The sequence below is a fragment of the Trifolium pratense genome, linkage group LG3 (genome assembly GCF_020283565.1).
Source record: "Trifolium pratense cultivar HEN17-A07 linkage group LG3, ARS_RC_1.1, whole genome shotgun sequence".
Taxonomy (NCBI): domain Eukaryota; kingdom Viridiplantae; phylum Streptophyta; class Magnoliopsida; order Fabales; family Fabaceae; genus Trifolium; species Trifolium pratense.
This window is the reverse complement of record NC_060061.1, coordinates 15,009,043-15,027,558: the sequence shown is the minus strand read 5'-3', so window position 1 is coordinate 15,027,558 and position 18,516 is coordinate 15,009,043. Positions and strand designations below refer to the sequence as shown.

The 18,516-nt window shown below is 31.2% G+C and overlaps 2 protein-coding genes and 1 pseudogene across 5 annotated transcripts; all 3 read right to left on the bottom strand.

Annotated features, from left to right (window-relative positions):
- Nucleotides 1-4,069: 4,069 nt before the first annotated feature.
- On the bottom strand, nt 4,070-5,060 carry LOC123912793 (annotated as a pseudogene).
- Nucleotides 5,061-6,542: 1,482 nt separating this feature from the next.
- On the bottom strand, nt 6,543-8,470 carry LOC123914627. The gene is made up of 7 exons (XM_045965823.1): nt 8,419-8,470; nt 8,101-8,224; nt 7,898-8,020; nt 7,399-7,624; nt 7,221-7,283; nt 7,059-7,136; nt 6,543-6,947 (listed from the first exon to the last, which is right to left on the bottom strand). Exons 1-7 carry the CDS (start codon nt 8,468-8,470, stop codon nt 6,543-6,545), a joined length of 1,071 nt encoding a protein of 356 aa, XP_045821779.1.
- Nucleotides 8,471-8,645: 175 nt separating this feature from the next.
- LOC123912784 (S phase cyclin A-associated protein in the endoplasmic reticulum-like) lies at nt 8,646-11,917 on the bottom strand. 4 transcript variants are annotated; one of them, XM_045963349.1, is made up of 9 exons: nt 11,665-11,917; nt 11,529-11,555; nt 11,283-11,405; nt 10,198-10,420; nt 9,979-10,053; nt 9,761-9,862; nt 9,565-9,636; nt 9,350-9,436; nt 8,646-9,173 (listed from the first exon to the last, which is right to left on the bottom strand). In XM_045963349.1, the coding sequence occupies exons 1-9, from the start codon at nt 11,718-11,720 to the stop codon at nt 8,769-8,771; spliced, it is 1,170 nt and encodes a 389-aa protein (XP_045819305.1). In that variant the 5' UTR covers nt 11,721-11,917; the 3' UTR covers nt 8,646-8,768. The 4 variants fall into 4 exon arrangements, with proteins under 4 accessions (XP_045819305.1, XP_045819306.1, XP_045819308.1 ...); XM_045963350.1 differs by having other exon boundaries at nt 9,761-9,859; nt 11,665-11,882; XM_045963352.1 differs by having other exon boundaries at nt 9,761-9,847; nt 11,665-11,881.
- Nucleotides 11,918-18,516: the final 6,599 nt, after the last annotated feature.

Here is an 18,516-nt window from a genome sequence, read left to right as displayed (position 1 = left end):
TTATTGGTCATTTGGGTTCGATATCTTTTAAAACTACACGACACGATTGTATACTTGCAGTCACGTTGTCGCGTCCGATCATTAGGTCAAACATGCAAAAAGGGTTTTGCTGAGTTTTTCTAATTTATTGAGGAAAATTTTGTTTTGGAAATACAAATTGTTACCTGGCTTCGTCAATCTAATAGTACACTTACTTGTTTATAGATTATTTTTTTTTGGTAAGTAATTTGTTTATCTAAACATTTGTTTCTTACTACTTCCGTCACTAATTATAATAAGACATTATTATCTAACCACGTACGATAATGCACAATTTTTATCACTAATATCTTTAATTGTTTATTAGTAAAAATTATAAAAATTTAATATTTTGAAAATACTCATCAAAACAAATTGAACAAGATCTTATATGCTACAAATATTTACATTTATATATTATTAAAAAAATACGATCAAAACAAGGTAAATAAAAAATACATTTTTGTCAAATAGAGTCTTATAATTAGATACGGGGTATTAAAGATACAGTTTAGAAATATATTTTGCCTTTATAAGTTTATAGGACAAAAAAAACTCTTTGGTAAATATTTTTAAAAGAGTTTATAGTTTTTTTTTTACTAACTCATAGCTTATTTTTTAGACGCTATTTTAAGTAGCTTATAATTTTTTCTTTCAATTATATCTTTGACGTCTTACTTAAAAAAAAATTAAATATTAACTAAACATATTTTTTTTATGTCATTTCATACTAAAAGATAGTTCAACCGCTAATTTTACCGAACACTACAAATTCAATCAGCTAATTTATTCGTTATATATAAGTTAAGAGTTAGCTTATAAGATATTCGCTATAAACTAATCCGTTGTAAATTAGCTTATTCGCTATACTCATATTAATATGATGGCCTATTTTTGTTTTGTTAAATATATTTAACTAATAAATTATATAAATTCAACAAAATAAAACTATTTTAAAATATTCAAAAATATATATATGGGCTAGCGCGGCCCGACCCAATTATTATTGGCCCATATGGGATAATGGGCCGAGCATTTCATTTTATTTTTTTCCCTTTTATTCTTTTTTTTTTTACATGACTTTGATGTATTAATTTTTATTTGGGCTACATGAACTTGGACCAAAAAGACCCAATTTCATTTGGGCTAGGGTTTTTGAGGCCCGATCCATCCAAATCCATATGTAATGGGCCGACCTGTTAGAGAAGGTAAAGAGAAGAGAGAGTTTTAACAGAATTGTAATGTAATAAACTTTCTCATTGTTTATTTCAGTTTCATTGAGTGGTTACAATTGAGAGTGAGTCACTCTTATACACTAATTTATGATCCCTTCTAAAGTTCCTTAGCTCCTGCTTTCCCATGATTATGGAAGAGAAGAATCTCTGCCTCTCTCTGATTAGCGATAGGGGCGGGCTGTCAGTCAAGCCAACAAAGTGATGGGAGTGAGACGCCCAAATGTGGTTAGTCTTATCTATTAGACTTAACACACCTTTACATTAGGCTTAAGTTATTCTTAACTATAGTTAATACAAGTAAACTATATACACTTACACGACCCATTAGCTCGGGTCATTTTTTACACTCTAGTTACCCACACACATAATATAATCCAAACTCTAATCATGCCGATTTTGAGGAATGAGTTTGACTTGAACCAGCCCTATCCATTCAGCGACATTAATTTAATTTTAATACTACTAGTTTGTTGTTTTGTTTTGTTGAACCATCCCTTCCAAACTCTGATGGTGTCTTCTGATGACGCTCTAGCCTTCAAATCATCATTGATGTCACTGTGTTCTGTTTGGAGCATTTATCCGAGCTTCATCAATTATTCTAAATGTAAATGTCACCATAAGTCATTTGAGACTTTAGCATGTTTTAACTCCCTATAAAATCATTTAAACTCGCATGTTTTCACCTATCGATTCAAAAACTTAATTTTTTTAAAGTCAATTCAAAAGTTCAATTTTTTTTCTTTTCGAAAATTCAAAAGTCCAATTTTATCATATTAGTAATAAATACAATATATTTTTTTTTAAATAATAATATACCCTCTCTATTTTTTTTTATATGCAAAAATTCATGGTTGGGTAAGTTGGATAATCGATTATCTGGTCTAAATTATAGACCAAATACATCAATTATTCACTGATCCTAAAAAACGAATTTTTGCTTATAAAATGGGACGGAGAAACAGAGGGAGTAGTATTAAGAGTTAGACATGTTTTTATGCATGTGTGCGAGAAAAAAATACAAAAAGAATAGATGAAAACAAGTGAGAAACAAAAAAAAAAGTAATTATATTTTGATAAAATAATATAATATTGCAATTTTTATACGATTATTTAAATATAATATATTTTTTAGATAGACGAAATGACCTTCACCTAGCAATTTCGATATCTCTGCCAGTTGAGCTAAGATTTATGGACAATTAAATATATTTGTGGCATTTAGATATAATGTTATTTGATAAGCAATAGATAATTTTTTTTTAGATACATAAAAAAAGATACATAATATAATAGGGGTTTCGTAAAAATAAAACAATAATGATTATACAATCACTTTGTCTTTAAATGATATATAATATTCAATCTCACATGAAATGCATGATTCAAATAGTTATATTTAATAATACGTGAAAAAAACGATAGAGATATTATTTCTTTAAAAAATATATTGATGGACATAGTTGTTGTGTTATTTGTTATTAAAATGCATGACTATAGTCATATTTAACTAACGAGAACGAGAGAAAATCAAATAAGTGTGAATAATCTAATATTTAAAATTTATTTTTAATTTAAAATTAATAAAATATTAATTGTCATATTTTCTCTAATTAATAATCAAAACATTTAAATTTCTAAATTAAACAAGTTAAAGTATATATTATATATGTTAATTTTAATACGAGGCAAACTTTTCGAGTTTTTAGAGTTTACGTTTCTATTTTTGACTGAATATGAATCAAGAAATTTCTTTCTTCTCATTAGTCTTCAAATCTTTGATGTCTTTGTGTTCTGTTTGGAGCCTTTCCCCATTTGTCTGCACAAGAAATTCCCTCATCAAACTAAATAAATGTCACCATGAGACAGAGACAGGTAGAATTGACTTACACAAGAAGAGTTATATATGTCGATCGTACCATGTACATTTTAATTATTAATTTTAAAATTTAGCAAACTCTCTGCAATTCAAGTTTACAATCCGAGTTGCAAACCAGATAATTTAACTAGAATCTCGAGATTGACAACTTAGACAAGAATTATATTAATTTCACAACACCTAACATCAAAACTTTACCTTAGGCATGTTTTATTATCAGTATCTATGATTTCATCTGTAGCTTCAACATCAGGCCTACACATTGTGTTCTTCCATTAGATAAAAGAAGAATTAGCTAAAATTTCCAATTGCAGAAGCAGATATACAAACATATCACATACACAAACATGCTTCCCTATATCATTGTTCTAGAGTTTAAGTATTTGGTCATTTAGCTGTAAAATTAGTTCCTTGCTAGCAATGAATTTCTCTAAGGCTTCAGTTCCATTATCTTTTATATATCTCTTCATGCATTAAAAGGCTATCTTTCTCAACAAAACACTTCCTCCAGAGCAATTTCATGGAGCGAATAAGGTTACTATAAACATAAGAACCTCGTCCAAAGTCCGGTATTGTGAGCCAGAAGATGAACATTAGCTTATAATGTACATCAGAGCTGAAACCTGATATGAAACTTTTTTTTTTGGGTAAACCATAGGTTATCCTCTGCGCATAACTGCAGAGACTAATCTCGTTGAGGTAACTGAAATCCATACACACCGGCCAGAGATTGAACCCAAGACCAAAATATGAAACTTTTTTGTTTTGCACACTGAATCATCTTTAATTAAACAATCTTAATTGTTGAATTAAATAGGGATGGTTAAGATCTATAAATGTGTGACACATTTAATAGTAGAATCAATCAAAACACATCCAAAATCTATTCTATACATCAAAACAGAACAAAATCCAGAATCTTAATATTAAAAAACCCATTAAATCTGCCACAACTATAATAACCAACCATAATAACAATACTGGTTGCTATATACTACTATTACATTAAAAGAGACCTAGTAGACTAGTCCCAAACTTGTAAACTACTACTACTATTACTAGTATCCATCAACAACATAAGAGATCAACCACGGCGGCGAGGATGAGGGCAGAAAGTGATCATGTAGCTAGCATTGGTGCAAGTAGCAATGCTGGTAGGGTCATCATAGGCATAAGAGTAAGCTTTTGGACAAGCAGTTTTGAAAATCCTGGAATAAGCAGTTGGCTTACAGGTCTGTGGATTACCAAAGTTACCAGTACAACAATACCTAGGAGAATTGAAAGCAGAACAAGCACTTTTACAAGCAACAACGCGCTTATTATCGCTCGATCTCACCTGCAACCCAACCGGACACATCAAGTTCAGATCACTAACACATCCAGCATAGCTACATTTTCCAGATCGGCAACAAGGCTAACGTCATAGAAATCAAGATCTTTACCGAATGTGAACTCGGCTAGAGTTGCTGGTGGTGTTCCGCCGATGCCATTGCAGAAGAGAGATCCACCACAGTCACCAGTGGCGCAATGACCGTGTCCTGAGGCGTCGAAAGTGCAGCCGTGACGGCCCCAGAAACGTCCTGACCAGAGTGGTGGGACTTGGAGGGAATAGGCTTTGTTTGGATGGAGGGTGAAGCCACCTTTGGCGAGAATGGGTTTTCCAGCTCCTGGCTGGATTGCCGGCCACACTTGGTGAGTACATTTGTTGTAAAATATTACTTTTGCTGCTGATACTTTCAGTACTGGTGTTAGTGAAATGAGGAAAGTGGTGAAAAAGAGAGTAGTGAGGAAGGGTGTTAACATTGAGGAGGCCATAGATGCACAGCTTGTTTGTTGCTTTTTCTAACCCTAATAAATACACTGCTTTTTATAGCCACCCTGATATGAAACATGGGGATGAAGAGGTAAAAACTCCATTAATTTAATTGATTTTAAAAAATAGTCGTTAACCGGTTTTTACAGAAGTGGCCCTCCATTTTTATTTGTAGTTTTGTACCTTACTTCCCGTTATACCCTCTCTCTCTCTTGTCTAGTTCTCTTTCAAAAATTTATTAAATGATTCTTTTTTTCTCATAGGATTCTTCAAAGTAAACCATCAAATCATCGCTGTGTAAGTTCTTGACTACTTTATGAATATTAAGAAGATAAACTTAATAATACAATGACACAGTAGTAATTGCTTAAGGGAATGTTTGGAATCACTTATTTTTAAGCTTATGCAAATAAATAAGTTTTTATGTTAATTCATAAATTCTAACTAACTAAAACTAGAGGAAAACGATGAATATTTGTTGATATGCAGTAAGATTTCGAGAAGAGAAGTGTAGGCGTTGCAACAATGAGGGGGCGATACGAAGGAAGTTTGGCATAAAATTTGATATTTGATACGAGTGAGAGATACATATACAAAGAGAGAATTTGATCGTTGATACTTATGTATCATTGTATCAATTCCTCAATTATTAATTGAGAAGTACTATATAGTGCGAAACAATCTTTCATGAATATTCACGAACGTTGCTGAACATTCCCATATAAACGCCTATGTTTTAAAAATTATCGTTAATAGAATTTTTTTAACTAACCACATTTGCCTCAAGCTAAACTCCTTTTCATCTGTCATAATTCCACCCTCACCACTTCATCAATATATTATATATGTCTTTTGTTGATTTTAATTTTTTTATACTTAGAGGGTGAAAGGTTCTTTGTCTATAGACTATAGTCCAGTAGAAGCACCATAACAGGATGCATAAGGTTGATGTGGGTTCATTATCCAAGGAAATTGAAAATTTGTAGCCAAAAAGTTATTCGTGGGGTTTTCGTGAAATTGAGTTCTCGTACCATATAGTAGCATTTTTCTTATTAATTATCCATATCAAATATCATTGTACCAAAATTTTTATTTGATATCTGATACAATGATATGTGTGCTAAAGATAAAAATTTTGGTATATTTTGTCCTCGGACCACAGTCCTCACAGATATGCCCTTAATTTGGCTATGAACTTGATCATACACTCTGCAGCAAGACAACCATAATTTCTACCTTCACTCCTGCGATATCCTTCTTCAATTTATCATCGAAAAACTTCAAATTAGAGTAAAAGATTTTAACCTGCTTAGCGTACAGTGGATAACTCATCTTCATTCATTCTGGTTGGCAACACAAATTGACTACCACATAATTGTAAGTTTTGAAGAGATCATTGTTGGAGGCACTATGTTAAGCTAGAGTTACTGCAAATTAATTTATTTGGTACGAAAACAGTTACATAACATAACATCAGGATCAATATATATGCACCAGAAGTGTGATTGGATAACCAGCAAATGCTGTCAAGAAGGATTTCTACATACTTTCAACTTTCAAGCAATGTCCCTGTGGCATGGCTATGATTCTAAAGTAACAATCAACTTTTCATATTAGACAAGTGCTTCACCCCTTTTATGTGAGAGGCCATGCACTCCTCACTTGGAAGCATAACATTACAAACTTTACATATTAATTTGGAATTAATCATCCTAAAAGGTTCTGGCAGGACGTTCTTTTGCGAAGCAGGTTGCTTCTTTGCTTTCAAAGTTGCGGATGCTGCTTCACAAGCTTCCCTGTGTCTCCTCCCATTGAGGTGGGAATTCAAGGTTATCTCGCTCGATGTTTTTACCAAACACAAAGCACAAGTCCACTCTTTCTGCACTTCTTTCTGTGTAGAACTCCGAGGAATCTCTCCACCAGCTGGGTCTCTTCCCATTATTCCTTTGGTTTCTACTATGGCTGATGATACCTTTCGACTTGCCTCAATATTAGCATAGGTCATCTAGCACCAGAAACAATATATGGCAACAAAAATCATGATCCCTTCCACAGAATTTATATATAGTTGTAAGCCAAAACCTTTTATTGAGTGAATATATGTATGTAGTCTTACTTGTTTGGTTGCAGGAATTTCTCTTTTCACAATAGCCTCCAAACCTTTGTGTTCTGTTTGGAGTCTTTCCCCATTTGTCTGCACAAGAAAGCTTCTTCATTAAGTATTCTAAATATGTCACCATGAGACAGGTAGAATTGACTCATAACATCAAAACTTTACCTTTAGCATCTCAACAGCTTTGATTTCATTCGACACGTCTGCATCAGGCCTACACATTGTGTTCTTCAAAAGGGATAAAAATAAGAATTAGCTAAAATTTTCAATTGTCAATGCAGATATAAACCCATATCACATGCACATAGAATTCTACTAGATGAACATTTTTAGATATAATTACCTTACTAGCAATGAGTTTCTCTAAGGCCTCAGTTCCATTCTCTTTCATATATCTCTCTGCATGCATTAAAAAGTTATCTTTCTCTACAAAACACTTCCTCCAGCATGTGACTATTTGTGGTTTCATGATGCGCATAAGGTTATTATAAACATAAGAAGCTCGTCGAAAGTCAGGTCTGATGAGCCAGAAGACGATCATTAGCTTAATGTACGGCCAAAGGTGAAACCTGACATGAAACATGGGAATGATGATGAATGAAGTAGTCGATGAAACATCGAATATATAGCAACATTTCTTTCATGCCCTACTAATCTCTATTAAAATATTTGACATATTAAAAGTGCATTGATGAATCTTAATTTAAATCAAGAATGCAAACACAGTTAAAAAACAGAACTTGGTTTAACAAAAGGTAGATTTGAAGTTCAACTAAATCATTATACTTATTGTTGTAAAAAGAAGACTGTTTCCATATTTGAGGGCAAAGAAAGAAATTTACCATGGAATAAGGCTCATTAAAGCATAATCAAAGAGGTAAATTAATGAAAGAAGTATCCAATATGAGATCAAATGCTTAGTTTCTTCATAGGAATCAGTCTCAATTGCTTTTATGGAAGCACACCTAACCAAAAACCATAATCACATTAAATAAAAATACAAAACAAAATCATGTCAACCATAAAGATTATTTCAAGAACTTACATAGGATACAACAGAGCAACAACAAGCCTGAAAAAAAAATGAAGGAAATAAAAGAAGGGTAAAAGGCCAATAATGTGAAGATATATGTAAAAAAAGTGGGAAATCCGATGGTTCGAACTCTCACCTTTAAAGATAATTTCTAGCACTAGCCTACTTGACAAAAAAAATATTATTAATTAATGTGTATATTTTTTTTTTCTGTTTTAAAAACTTTGTCCTCTGAATAAAATGTCATAGTTCCTCTTTTGTGCATTTTCCTTTTGTTTTTTTATCTGCTTTTGATCCCCCAAATCCTTTTTGTCTGTCCATGTGGACTACCTTGTTTTCTAAAATAACTAAAGGGTTTATATTTTAGGAGATTAGGATCCATTGCTGAATCAGATTAAGATTCTTTCAAGTAGATAAAAAATATATGAGGAAGTATTGTGAGAATTTAGACTATTGATATAAAGTAGAAATTATGTTGGAATTTAAAAATAAAACAAAAAAGTATGAGAAAGTTAGTTAAAAGTTGAGATGTGAAAATTAAGAAAACATGAGATAGATGGAAAGAATCTAAGCATTTTCCATTTTAGAATCAGCAATGTTTTGGTACAGCTAATACAGTTTAGAAGGCTTGCCACACCTTTTTGCTTTTCAACTTTCAAGCAAGCAATGTCTATATGGTATCAACTTTTCATATTAGACAAGTGCTTCCACCCTTTTATGTGAGAGGCCATGTACTCCTCACTTGGAAGCATAACATTACAAACTTTACATATTAATTTGGAATTAATCATCCTAAAAGGTTCTGGCAGGACGTTCTTCTGCGTAGCAGGTAGTTTCTTTGCTACTTTCAAGCCCGCGGCTTCACAAGCCTTCCTGTGTCTCCTCCCATTAAGGTGGGAATTCAAGTCTTTCTCGCTCGAAGATGTTACCAAACATAAAGCACAAGTCCACTCTCTCTGCACTTCCTTCAGTGTAGAAGAACTCTGAGGATGCTCTCCACCAGCTGTGTCTCTCCCAGCTATTTCTTTGGTTTCTACTATGGTTGATGATGTCGTTTGACTCGCTACTATATCAGCATAGGTTCTCTAGCACCAAGAACAATATATGAAAACAAAAATCATGACCACATCCACACAAAAATTATATATACTTGTAATTCTAAACCAAACCACTTCACAAATGATCTCTTAGGAGGAATTTCAATATGAATGAAGCCTTGGGAGAATTATATTTTGAGTGAATATTAATGAAGCCTCCTTACTTGTTTGGTTGCAGGAATTTCTTTTTTCTCAATAGCCACCAAATCTTTGATGTCTTTGTTCTCTGATTGGAGCCTGTCTCCATTCGTCTGCACAAAATAAGCTCTTGCGAGTCAGAGTTCGCCTAGGCAAAACGAAATTACCTAGAATCTCGTCGAGTATGACAACTTAGACAAGAACTATATTAATTTCACAACACTAAACATAAGAAATTTACCTTTAGCATTTCTTTATTATCATTATCTATGATTTCATTTGTCACCTCTGCATCAGGCCTATGCATTGTGTTCTTCAATAGGGATAAAAGAAGAATTAGCTAAAACATTCAATTGCCAATGCAGATATAGAGACATACACATTCTTGTGTTGCTATATAATTCTTCTAGAGTTAAAGTTTATGAATGAATCCTTACTAGCGTTGTTGCAGGAATTTCTTTTTGCTCAATAGTCTCGAAATCTTTGATGACTTTGTGTTCAGTTGTGAGTCTTTCGCCATTTGTCTGCACAAGATGCTTCTTCATTAAGAAGTAAGAACTATAAGTGTCACCATAAAACTTCGACAAGTAAAATTAACTCATATCGTAACTAGAACTATAGTAACGCCACAACTGACTTAACATCAAAACTTTACCTTTAGCATTTCATTATTACCAGTAGCTATGAATTCATTTGTGATCACTTCGGCATCAGGCCTAAGCATTGTGTTCTACAATAGGAAAAATAAAAATAAAGAATTAACTAAAATCTTCAACTCTATGCAGATATAGAGACATATCACACACGCAAACATGCTTTCCCTATATAATTCTACTAGAGTTTTAGTTATTTGGAAATTTTTAGTTGCAGTTACCTTGCTAGCAATGAGTTTCTCTAAGGCCTCAGTTCCATTCTCTTTCATATATCTCTCTACATGCATTAAAAAGTTATCTTCCTCAACAAAACACTTCCTCCATGTGTCTATTTTGGGTTTCATGGAGCGAATAAGGTTATTGTAAACATAAGAAGCTCGTCCAAAGTCCGGTATAGTGAGCCAGAAAATTATCATTAGCTTAATGTACAGCCAGGGCTGAAACCTGATACATAGAAGCCATTTGCAACATTTATTTTCATTCAGTAAAATAGCAACAGTTTTTTAAGCAACATTTCTTTCCCTATAGAGAAAAATACATCCTAGAAGGAGCAACGAGGGTTGGGTCTAGCAGAAGGGACGAGATTCCCACAACATGCGTCGAACCAAGTTTCAAATTGTGGCTGGGAGAGGAACCACATTTAGTGCCCGACATGCCTCAGATAGGATTACCTCCAGGAATCTATCAAAAAAAAAAAAAGACATCCTAGAAGGAATTTCAAGCTCTAATCTCTATTACAAATTTGGCGTAAAAAATTTGTGCATCGGTTAATCTTTAAGTTCAATTAGATACTGATACTCAATGAAAAAAATAATGAACTATTGAACTTGGTCAATTCTTAGTACATGTTTGGAACTTGGTCGATTCTTAGAAGAAATTTGGCGGAAAGAAAGTGCATTGGTTAATCTAAACTATTATATTAACCAAGTGATTAGTCTCGAGTGGTTAATGAGTTCCATCAGAAGAAGAATGAGAACTGAATTCAATTCCTTACTGGAACAATTTTTTGTCAAACTTTACTTATCTTTTGACCAAACACCGAAAAGTTAACACAAAAAAATATAAACTATTATTGTCTAAAATGTAATGTTAAACATCAAAATGTACCTTAATGTCATTAGTCCATTAGTTCATTGGCATAATTAAATATACCTCAGCTTATTTATTTAAAGACTTCAAGTAGAACACTAACATATTATACCAAGATTTCAAACTCATTCCTACCTAAAAATAAGTCTATGACAGGTAACAAGGTCAAATAGTGCCTACAAGATTTGATATTTTGAGGGCAAAGAAAGAAATTTACCATGGAATAAGGCTGATTAAAGCATATTCAAAGAGGTAAATTAATGAAAGAAGTATCCAATATGAGATCAAATGCTTAGTTTGTTCATAGGAATCAGTCTCAATTGCTTGTACGGAAGCACACCTAACCAAAAACCATAATCACAAAAAACAAAAAAGAGCATAACAAAACCAAAAAAGTAAAACAATAATCTAAAAGGTAACAACTTTATGAATACACAAAAATCCTAGAGCAAGAAGAACTTACATAGGATACAGCAGAGCAAGAAAAGGCCTAGAAAAATGAAGGATCAAGAGAAAAAAACCATTTTAGTACTTTAATAAGAAAACATATATAAGTGGCTTTTTGAAGAAAAATGAGAAAGATGAAATAATTTGCATACCATGCGAAATGATGAAGGCATTTGAAAGTGAGATTGAGAAACAATGAAGAAGTCATGATAGGAAATTGAAGTTGTGAATGACTTTTGTGTTAGCATAAGCACAGAGACCATAAGAAAATCAAAAGTCAGTCTTGGTAAGTGAGTGAGAGTAAAGTAGTATTGTATATAGGTGGAAAGGTAAGTGAGTGAGAGTAAAGTAGCACTGATATGGATGTATTGCCATGTCAAAATGATGATCACACTTCAAAATCCTATAGTTTGAGAAAGGGAAAATGTACAAATAGTATTAGTGTAGTGCTTATAAAATATTGGAATTGTGTTTTTTTTATTTTTATAATGAAATCATTATCACTAGTATACAATAATTGGCAAATAATTTTTTAATTCATAAAATAATCGTTAATTTATTAATTAATTGACTTAATGTACCTATACATTCGAATTTTTAAATGTATGGTAAAAATTCCTTATATTTATTTAGGGCACGTTTGGTGCGCAGGATAGCATAGTGACAGGATATGATATAAAACAGGATAAGGATGGGATAGGATAACAGCAGGATAACAGTTATACTCAGTTATCATATCCTGTGTTTGGTGCACACAGGATAACAATCATGATAACTATTATATTTTGCTTTTAAACTCATAATAATATGATAAGATATATAACATATTCATTTGACAAAATTACTCTTGTAAAACAATTGTTATTTTTTTTAAAATTATTTTGTAATACTTTAAATTTTATAAATAAAAAATATGAATTTGGGTGGGTGGGGTAGCTCAGTTGGCACTTGCTGACTGAGCAGGTGTAGGCTGTTGGTCAGGGGTTCGATCCTTGGCAGCAGCAATTGTAGTATTTTCTTTGTAAATAAGTTGGTGGTACTTATAAACCATCAACTTTTTTAAAAAAAAAAAAAAAAAATGTATAAATAAAAAATATAAATAAGTAATCAAATAACTTTATATAATAATCATTTTACTTTAAAATAAAAAATATAAATCAGTTTCCTATTTGTCAATTTTTTAATAATCATTTTACTTTAAAATATTAATAATTTTAGTAAAATTTTGATTTTTTAGAATATATAAATTACAAAATTACTCCTGTGAGAAAATCAGATATATATTTAAAAATTAATTATTTTATTATTTATATTTTATTAATTTTATTTTATGTATTTTAAAATATATTTTATAAAATAAATCAATAATTTTTTTTTCTTATCCTATCCTGCTGGTAACCCAGCTCAAATTCAGAATAAGAATTATAACTAGAGAGACAAGATTGGATAAGCTTCAGGATTAACTTATCATATCCTGTTGTATCACCAAACACTGGATTGCGGCAGGATATGATACAGTTATCCTATCCTGTCTCTTATCCTGTGCACCAAACGGACCCTTATATTCTTATACAATGTGTGTATAAATTGATTTTTGATGTTTATTATTATCACAAGTCTCACAATATTGTCTTAATTTTCTATTTGTTTTACTATTAAACTTTTTCACAACTAATTTGATTAAAAATAATTGAAATTTAATAAATAAAAAATCATGATGATGGATCTTCGCGAGAAATATGGGAATCTGCAGAAATGTGATGGAGGAAGAATACTCCCCGGAATGAGGGAATGGGGACAGAGATGAAGTTTTTTTTTTTTTGTTAAGTAGCATAGCGACCGGGGTTCGAATCCCAACCCCACATATACAATGCAATGTCTATGCCAACTGAGTTAAGTTCACGACACTAAATGAGGCTAAATTGGACAATTGGTCTCTTAACTTATCTATTGGTTTCATATTGGTCTCTCAATTAATTAATGGTACAAATTAATCCCTTAACTTTAATTTTGTTTGTCATATTAGTTCTTTTTGTTAGTTTTTCTAAAAGAATGTTAACTTTGCTTTCTGTTATCCGTTATACAGTATGTACGCATAAATGATTTATTTATGAGTAATATTATTAGCATGTGCTAATGAATATGATTATGAGTTCAAACATCTTTCTTAGACCGATAATAAATCCACTAACAACCTATCAAAAAGGAAGTGTTCTTGATGGGGAATTACTTTGGTAAATAAGTCTCATTAATTCCTTGCCACATTGACTTCCCTATTCACAATTCTCCAGATCTATGTTCTTTGTCTCTATTGCACTCTTAATTTCGATCTCTCTCATCATTGAAACTACTCCCTCCGGTCCTATATATAAGGAACACTTTGAAAGAAAAAAAAATTATCTTTTTTATAAGAAACACTCTTTAAATTTATTTTTTATTAAATACATAATCTCTTATATACCCTTATTAAATTGTATAAAATGCAATTTATTCCAATGTTATGCATTAATTACCAAGGTTATCAAAACCGAACTGGACCGACCGGTCGGACCGTGAACCGGTCATGAAAACGGTTCGGTTATGAGCAAAAAACTGATAGGAAACCGATCAGCAAAAAACCGCGTGAACCGGGACGAACCGGCGAACCGACGGGACGGTTCAAGCGGTTATGCAGATTTTTTTTTTTTTATAAAAAAAACAGGGCAAAACGACGTCGTTTTAACCTCTCTTTTTTTTTAGTTTTTAACTTTTTATATCTAGATGAATATTTAGTTTTTAACTTGGCACTACGTTGCATTTAACTTTGCATTTGACAATGGATGTTATGACACTAGTCTTTATGAACTTGATGAACATTTAGTTTTTGCTTTTTCACTTGGCACTTTGTTTTGGTAATATGTTGCCAATTGATTTTTTTGAAGGCAGAATGTTGTCAATTGATGCTATGATGCTATTTTGTGTTATTGAATTTAGTTTATTATATAATTTCTAATTTGGTTTGAATTATAAATTTTATTTTATTTTGACTTGTGATATTTTATCTTTTTAATGTGTGAAATTATGAAATATTGAGCAATTATTCATATATTTAATTAAAAACGGTTCGACCCCGGTGGTATCCGGTCCGACCAATTGAACCTTGAACCGGTGAGCTCGTCGGTTCGATGACCGGTCCGATTCTGACAACCTTGTTAATTACACAGACACAATCCCAAGGTTAGTTTTGGAATAACATAACATTTTAGAATTTTTAATAAAAAAAATATGCATCATTGATATGTGTGTTTTTCTCAATGTGTTCCTTATGGACTTGGATACAGTGCAGTCATTGTGATGCAGTCAGTGCATCACAGTCGTCTGATCGAAATCAAACGGTTCAGATTTAAATGCAGTTTAAATATAATAATTCTGATCTTTAAATACAAGTCGTCCGATCAGGATCCAACAGTTTTAAATTCACTGACTGCACATGCAGCCAAGGGTACTGACTGCACCCAATCCAGGTCTGTTCCTTATATATAGGATATTTTAAGAGCAAACATTAAATCGTGCATTAATTTTTTAAAAGTTAAAATTTAATTTTTCTCAATGCAAAACTTCCACTTTTTAATTTCTTAACATATGCTATTATATTTAGTAAAAAAAAAAAATATGCTATTATATGTGTGTGTGTTCTTTTTAAGAACACATTTTAACAATACTCTAATTTATATAAAAATAAATTTAAATTTTGAATGGATTTTATTTATGAGATATCGCTGCCCAATCAAACTCTAAAAATACTAAAGAATTTTTATTTATTAATAAGAAAATGTTTAATTTTTTTGTCTCAAGTATATCAAAAACATTGGACATTTACGGTAAAAAAAAATTGCACATTTAACAATATTTTAACAGATTATTTTAGTTTTATGACCTATTAATATTTAAATAGAAATACCAAAATTGTTAGTCTGAACGTCGTGACCCGAGTTCGAACCTGGGATCTCACAATAATCTGTGAGTTTAATTTAAGTGGATTGTCATTTCATCTAAAACAAAAACAAAAAATGCATTAGGGCTGAACAAAAAAATTGTATCCGGCCCAAATAACAGTTGAAGCTAGATGATGGTTTCTTTTTCCACCCCTATATATCTTTTCTCCCCTCAAATTTTCTTTTTTGCCCTTGCAAAAAAAATTGTTGTGCATTTTTCAATTTTTTTTGCCTTGAATAAAAATTTCGGAATGTATTTTTCGAATTTTTCTCAAATTTAAACTAAAAAAACTTCGGAAAACACGTTCAGAAGTTTTTATTCAAGGGCAAAAATGAAATTTTGTGGAAAATAAAGAGTCATGGGGGGAAGAAGAGAAAATATCAAGTCGGATATTTGTGGATCAGAAAATTATTGTTTTTCTATTGAATTTTTTAATTTCTATTTCCCTATTCTTTCTAATCTATGTAAATAAGTTATTTTCACATAGGTTGAGTCTTTTAGTATTTTTTTTGTTTTTTTTTTTGTTTTAATTTGTATTTGTGATTTTCACATAGGTTGATCTTTTTCTCTTATGTATATGTTGATTGTGATTATTAACATGATATATCATATGCTATTGCGTGTTTGTTACTTATCTCATGACAATATGATGAAGCACAAAAAGGAGAAATCGATTTATGTCTTGATCCTCTATGCCATGATCAACATATTGCACTAAAGTAATCGTGCGTGCGATGATCTCCGTCTTATTTTCGCTAGTCATCATGTTAATTGTCATCCCGAGAGAGGGCGATTGCAAGTGGTTGTTCCATTATTTATAGCTTGTTTTAAATATTTTTTCTCATGACAAAAATATGATTGCATTGGATTATTCACTGTTTGCTTGTGATGACATCTAGTATCCTAAGATGATTTTTATTAGAAATGTATTAATTTGCTTGATCAAATCATAAAACCAATCAAACGTCCCATATTCTCTTCATATTTGTCTTAATTTCTATTTCCCCAGTCTTTCTAATCTATGTAAATAAGTTATTTTCATATGGTTTGAGTCTTTTAGTTGTTTTTTTTTTGTATTTGTGATTTCGTCGTTCGAGTGCGGCGTTTGTGTTGGTGGTCGTCTTTGTACAGAGTTGTTTGATTTTTCGTCTTGTTGTGGTGTTCGTTTGGTTCATATTGAAAGATTATCTTCAACTAAATGCAGATTCAATCAATGATTTGAGAATCAACTTTACAGATCCAGAAGCATGAACATTCCGGTGACTTTAATTTTATCATACTACTTATAAGCATTTTGTCGTTATATGCTATTAACTTGGATGTTATCCTTTTTGTTTTTAGCGATATTGAACTTGTATTTGCAATATGATGTACTCTATCAATTATTGGATGATATCCTTTTTGTATATATATTTATAAGTTGCTTCATCATAAATTATCTTGAAAAACTTATGATAATACATTTTTTTTTTGTATAAATTGTTTTGTATAAACTCAAAAATAGTTAATTCAAACGAGCCCTTATAATACATAGATATATGGTGCGTTTGATCTGCTAAAAAACATAGAACTGGACTGAACAACTTTTTTTATATCCTGTTTGTGGGACGCGCCGGACCAGACAAAATAGGTAGAGCAAGCGACATGACAAAACCATGAATTTTTGTCCCCACTAAACTACGAGACAAGTTTTTGTACACAGTACAACTATAGAAAATACGAAAATACCCATTTTATTTTCGAATATAAAAAATATTATCACCCGGTCCCTATCCGGTATAGTTTTATTTTATCCTGTCATTTACTATCTTGTTCTGTCTGATATTTGCGGCTTTGCAAATCAAGCGTACCATAAATATGTTAATAACCCTTCTAATTTACATTTATTAAATAACCGATGTATTTGATCTATTTTATAAACAAAAGTAATTCGATTGTTATAAAAGAGACATAATAGAGTAAAAATTAATGTGTTTGATCTAAATTTTATATTAAATATATATCAATTTTTGCTTTATATGAAATTGTTCTTTAATGGTCAATTTATAAGAATAGTATTAATGATCGTTATATGAAGAATCATCAAATTATTACTACTATGAAGAATGTTAACATGTGCACCAAATGTATATGTTAAGAAGATAAATGTAGTAAACATTAAATGTTAAGTTTGTGAATTCAACTCTTTAAACATTAAATATTTTGTATCATTAAATACTATATTTCTACTTCTACGTAGCTTAACATGTGCATGACCCTAATAATAATTACTACCGGTATTTGAAAGTGTCCTTTAATGGTCAATAAAAATCCGTCAATATATATTCTGTCAAAAATCAAATGAATCCATTAGTATTCCGTAAAAAAAATTCCATTAATATTCCGTCAATTTTTTTTTCCATTAATACCATAAATTACTAAGTTTTGTACCTTACTTCCCGTTATACCCTTTTTCTCTCTCTCTTGTCTAGTTCTTTTTCAAAAATTTATTAAATGATTCTTTTTTTCTCATAGGATTCTTCAAAGTAAACACACCAAATCTAAAAAAAAAAAAAGACTTTATGAATATTAAGAAGATAAACTTAATAATACAATGACATAGTAGTAATTGCTTAAGGGAATCTTTGGAATCACTTATTTTTGAGCTTATGCAAATAAATAAGTTTTTATGTTAATTCATAAATTCTAACTAACTAAAACTAGAGGAAAACGATGAATATGCGTTGATATGCAGTGAGATTTCAAGAAGAGAAGTGTAGGCTACGCGTGCAACAATGAGGGGACGATACGAAGGAAGTTTGATATAGAATTTGATATTTGATACGAGTGAGAGATATATATATATAAAGAGAGAATTTGATCGTTGATACTTATGTATCATTGTATCAATTCCTCAATTATTAATTGAGAAGTACTATATAGTGCGAAACAATCTTTCATGAATATTCGCGAACATTGCTGAACATTCCCATATAAACACCTATGTTTTAAAAATCATTGTTAATAGGATTTTTTCAACTAACCACATT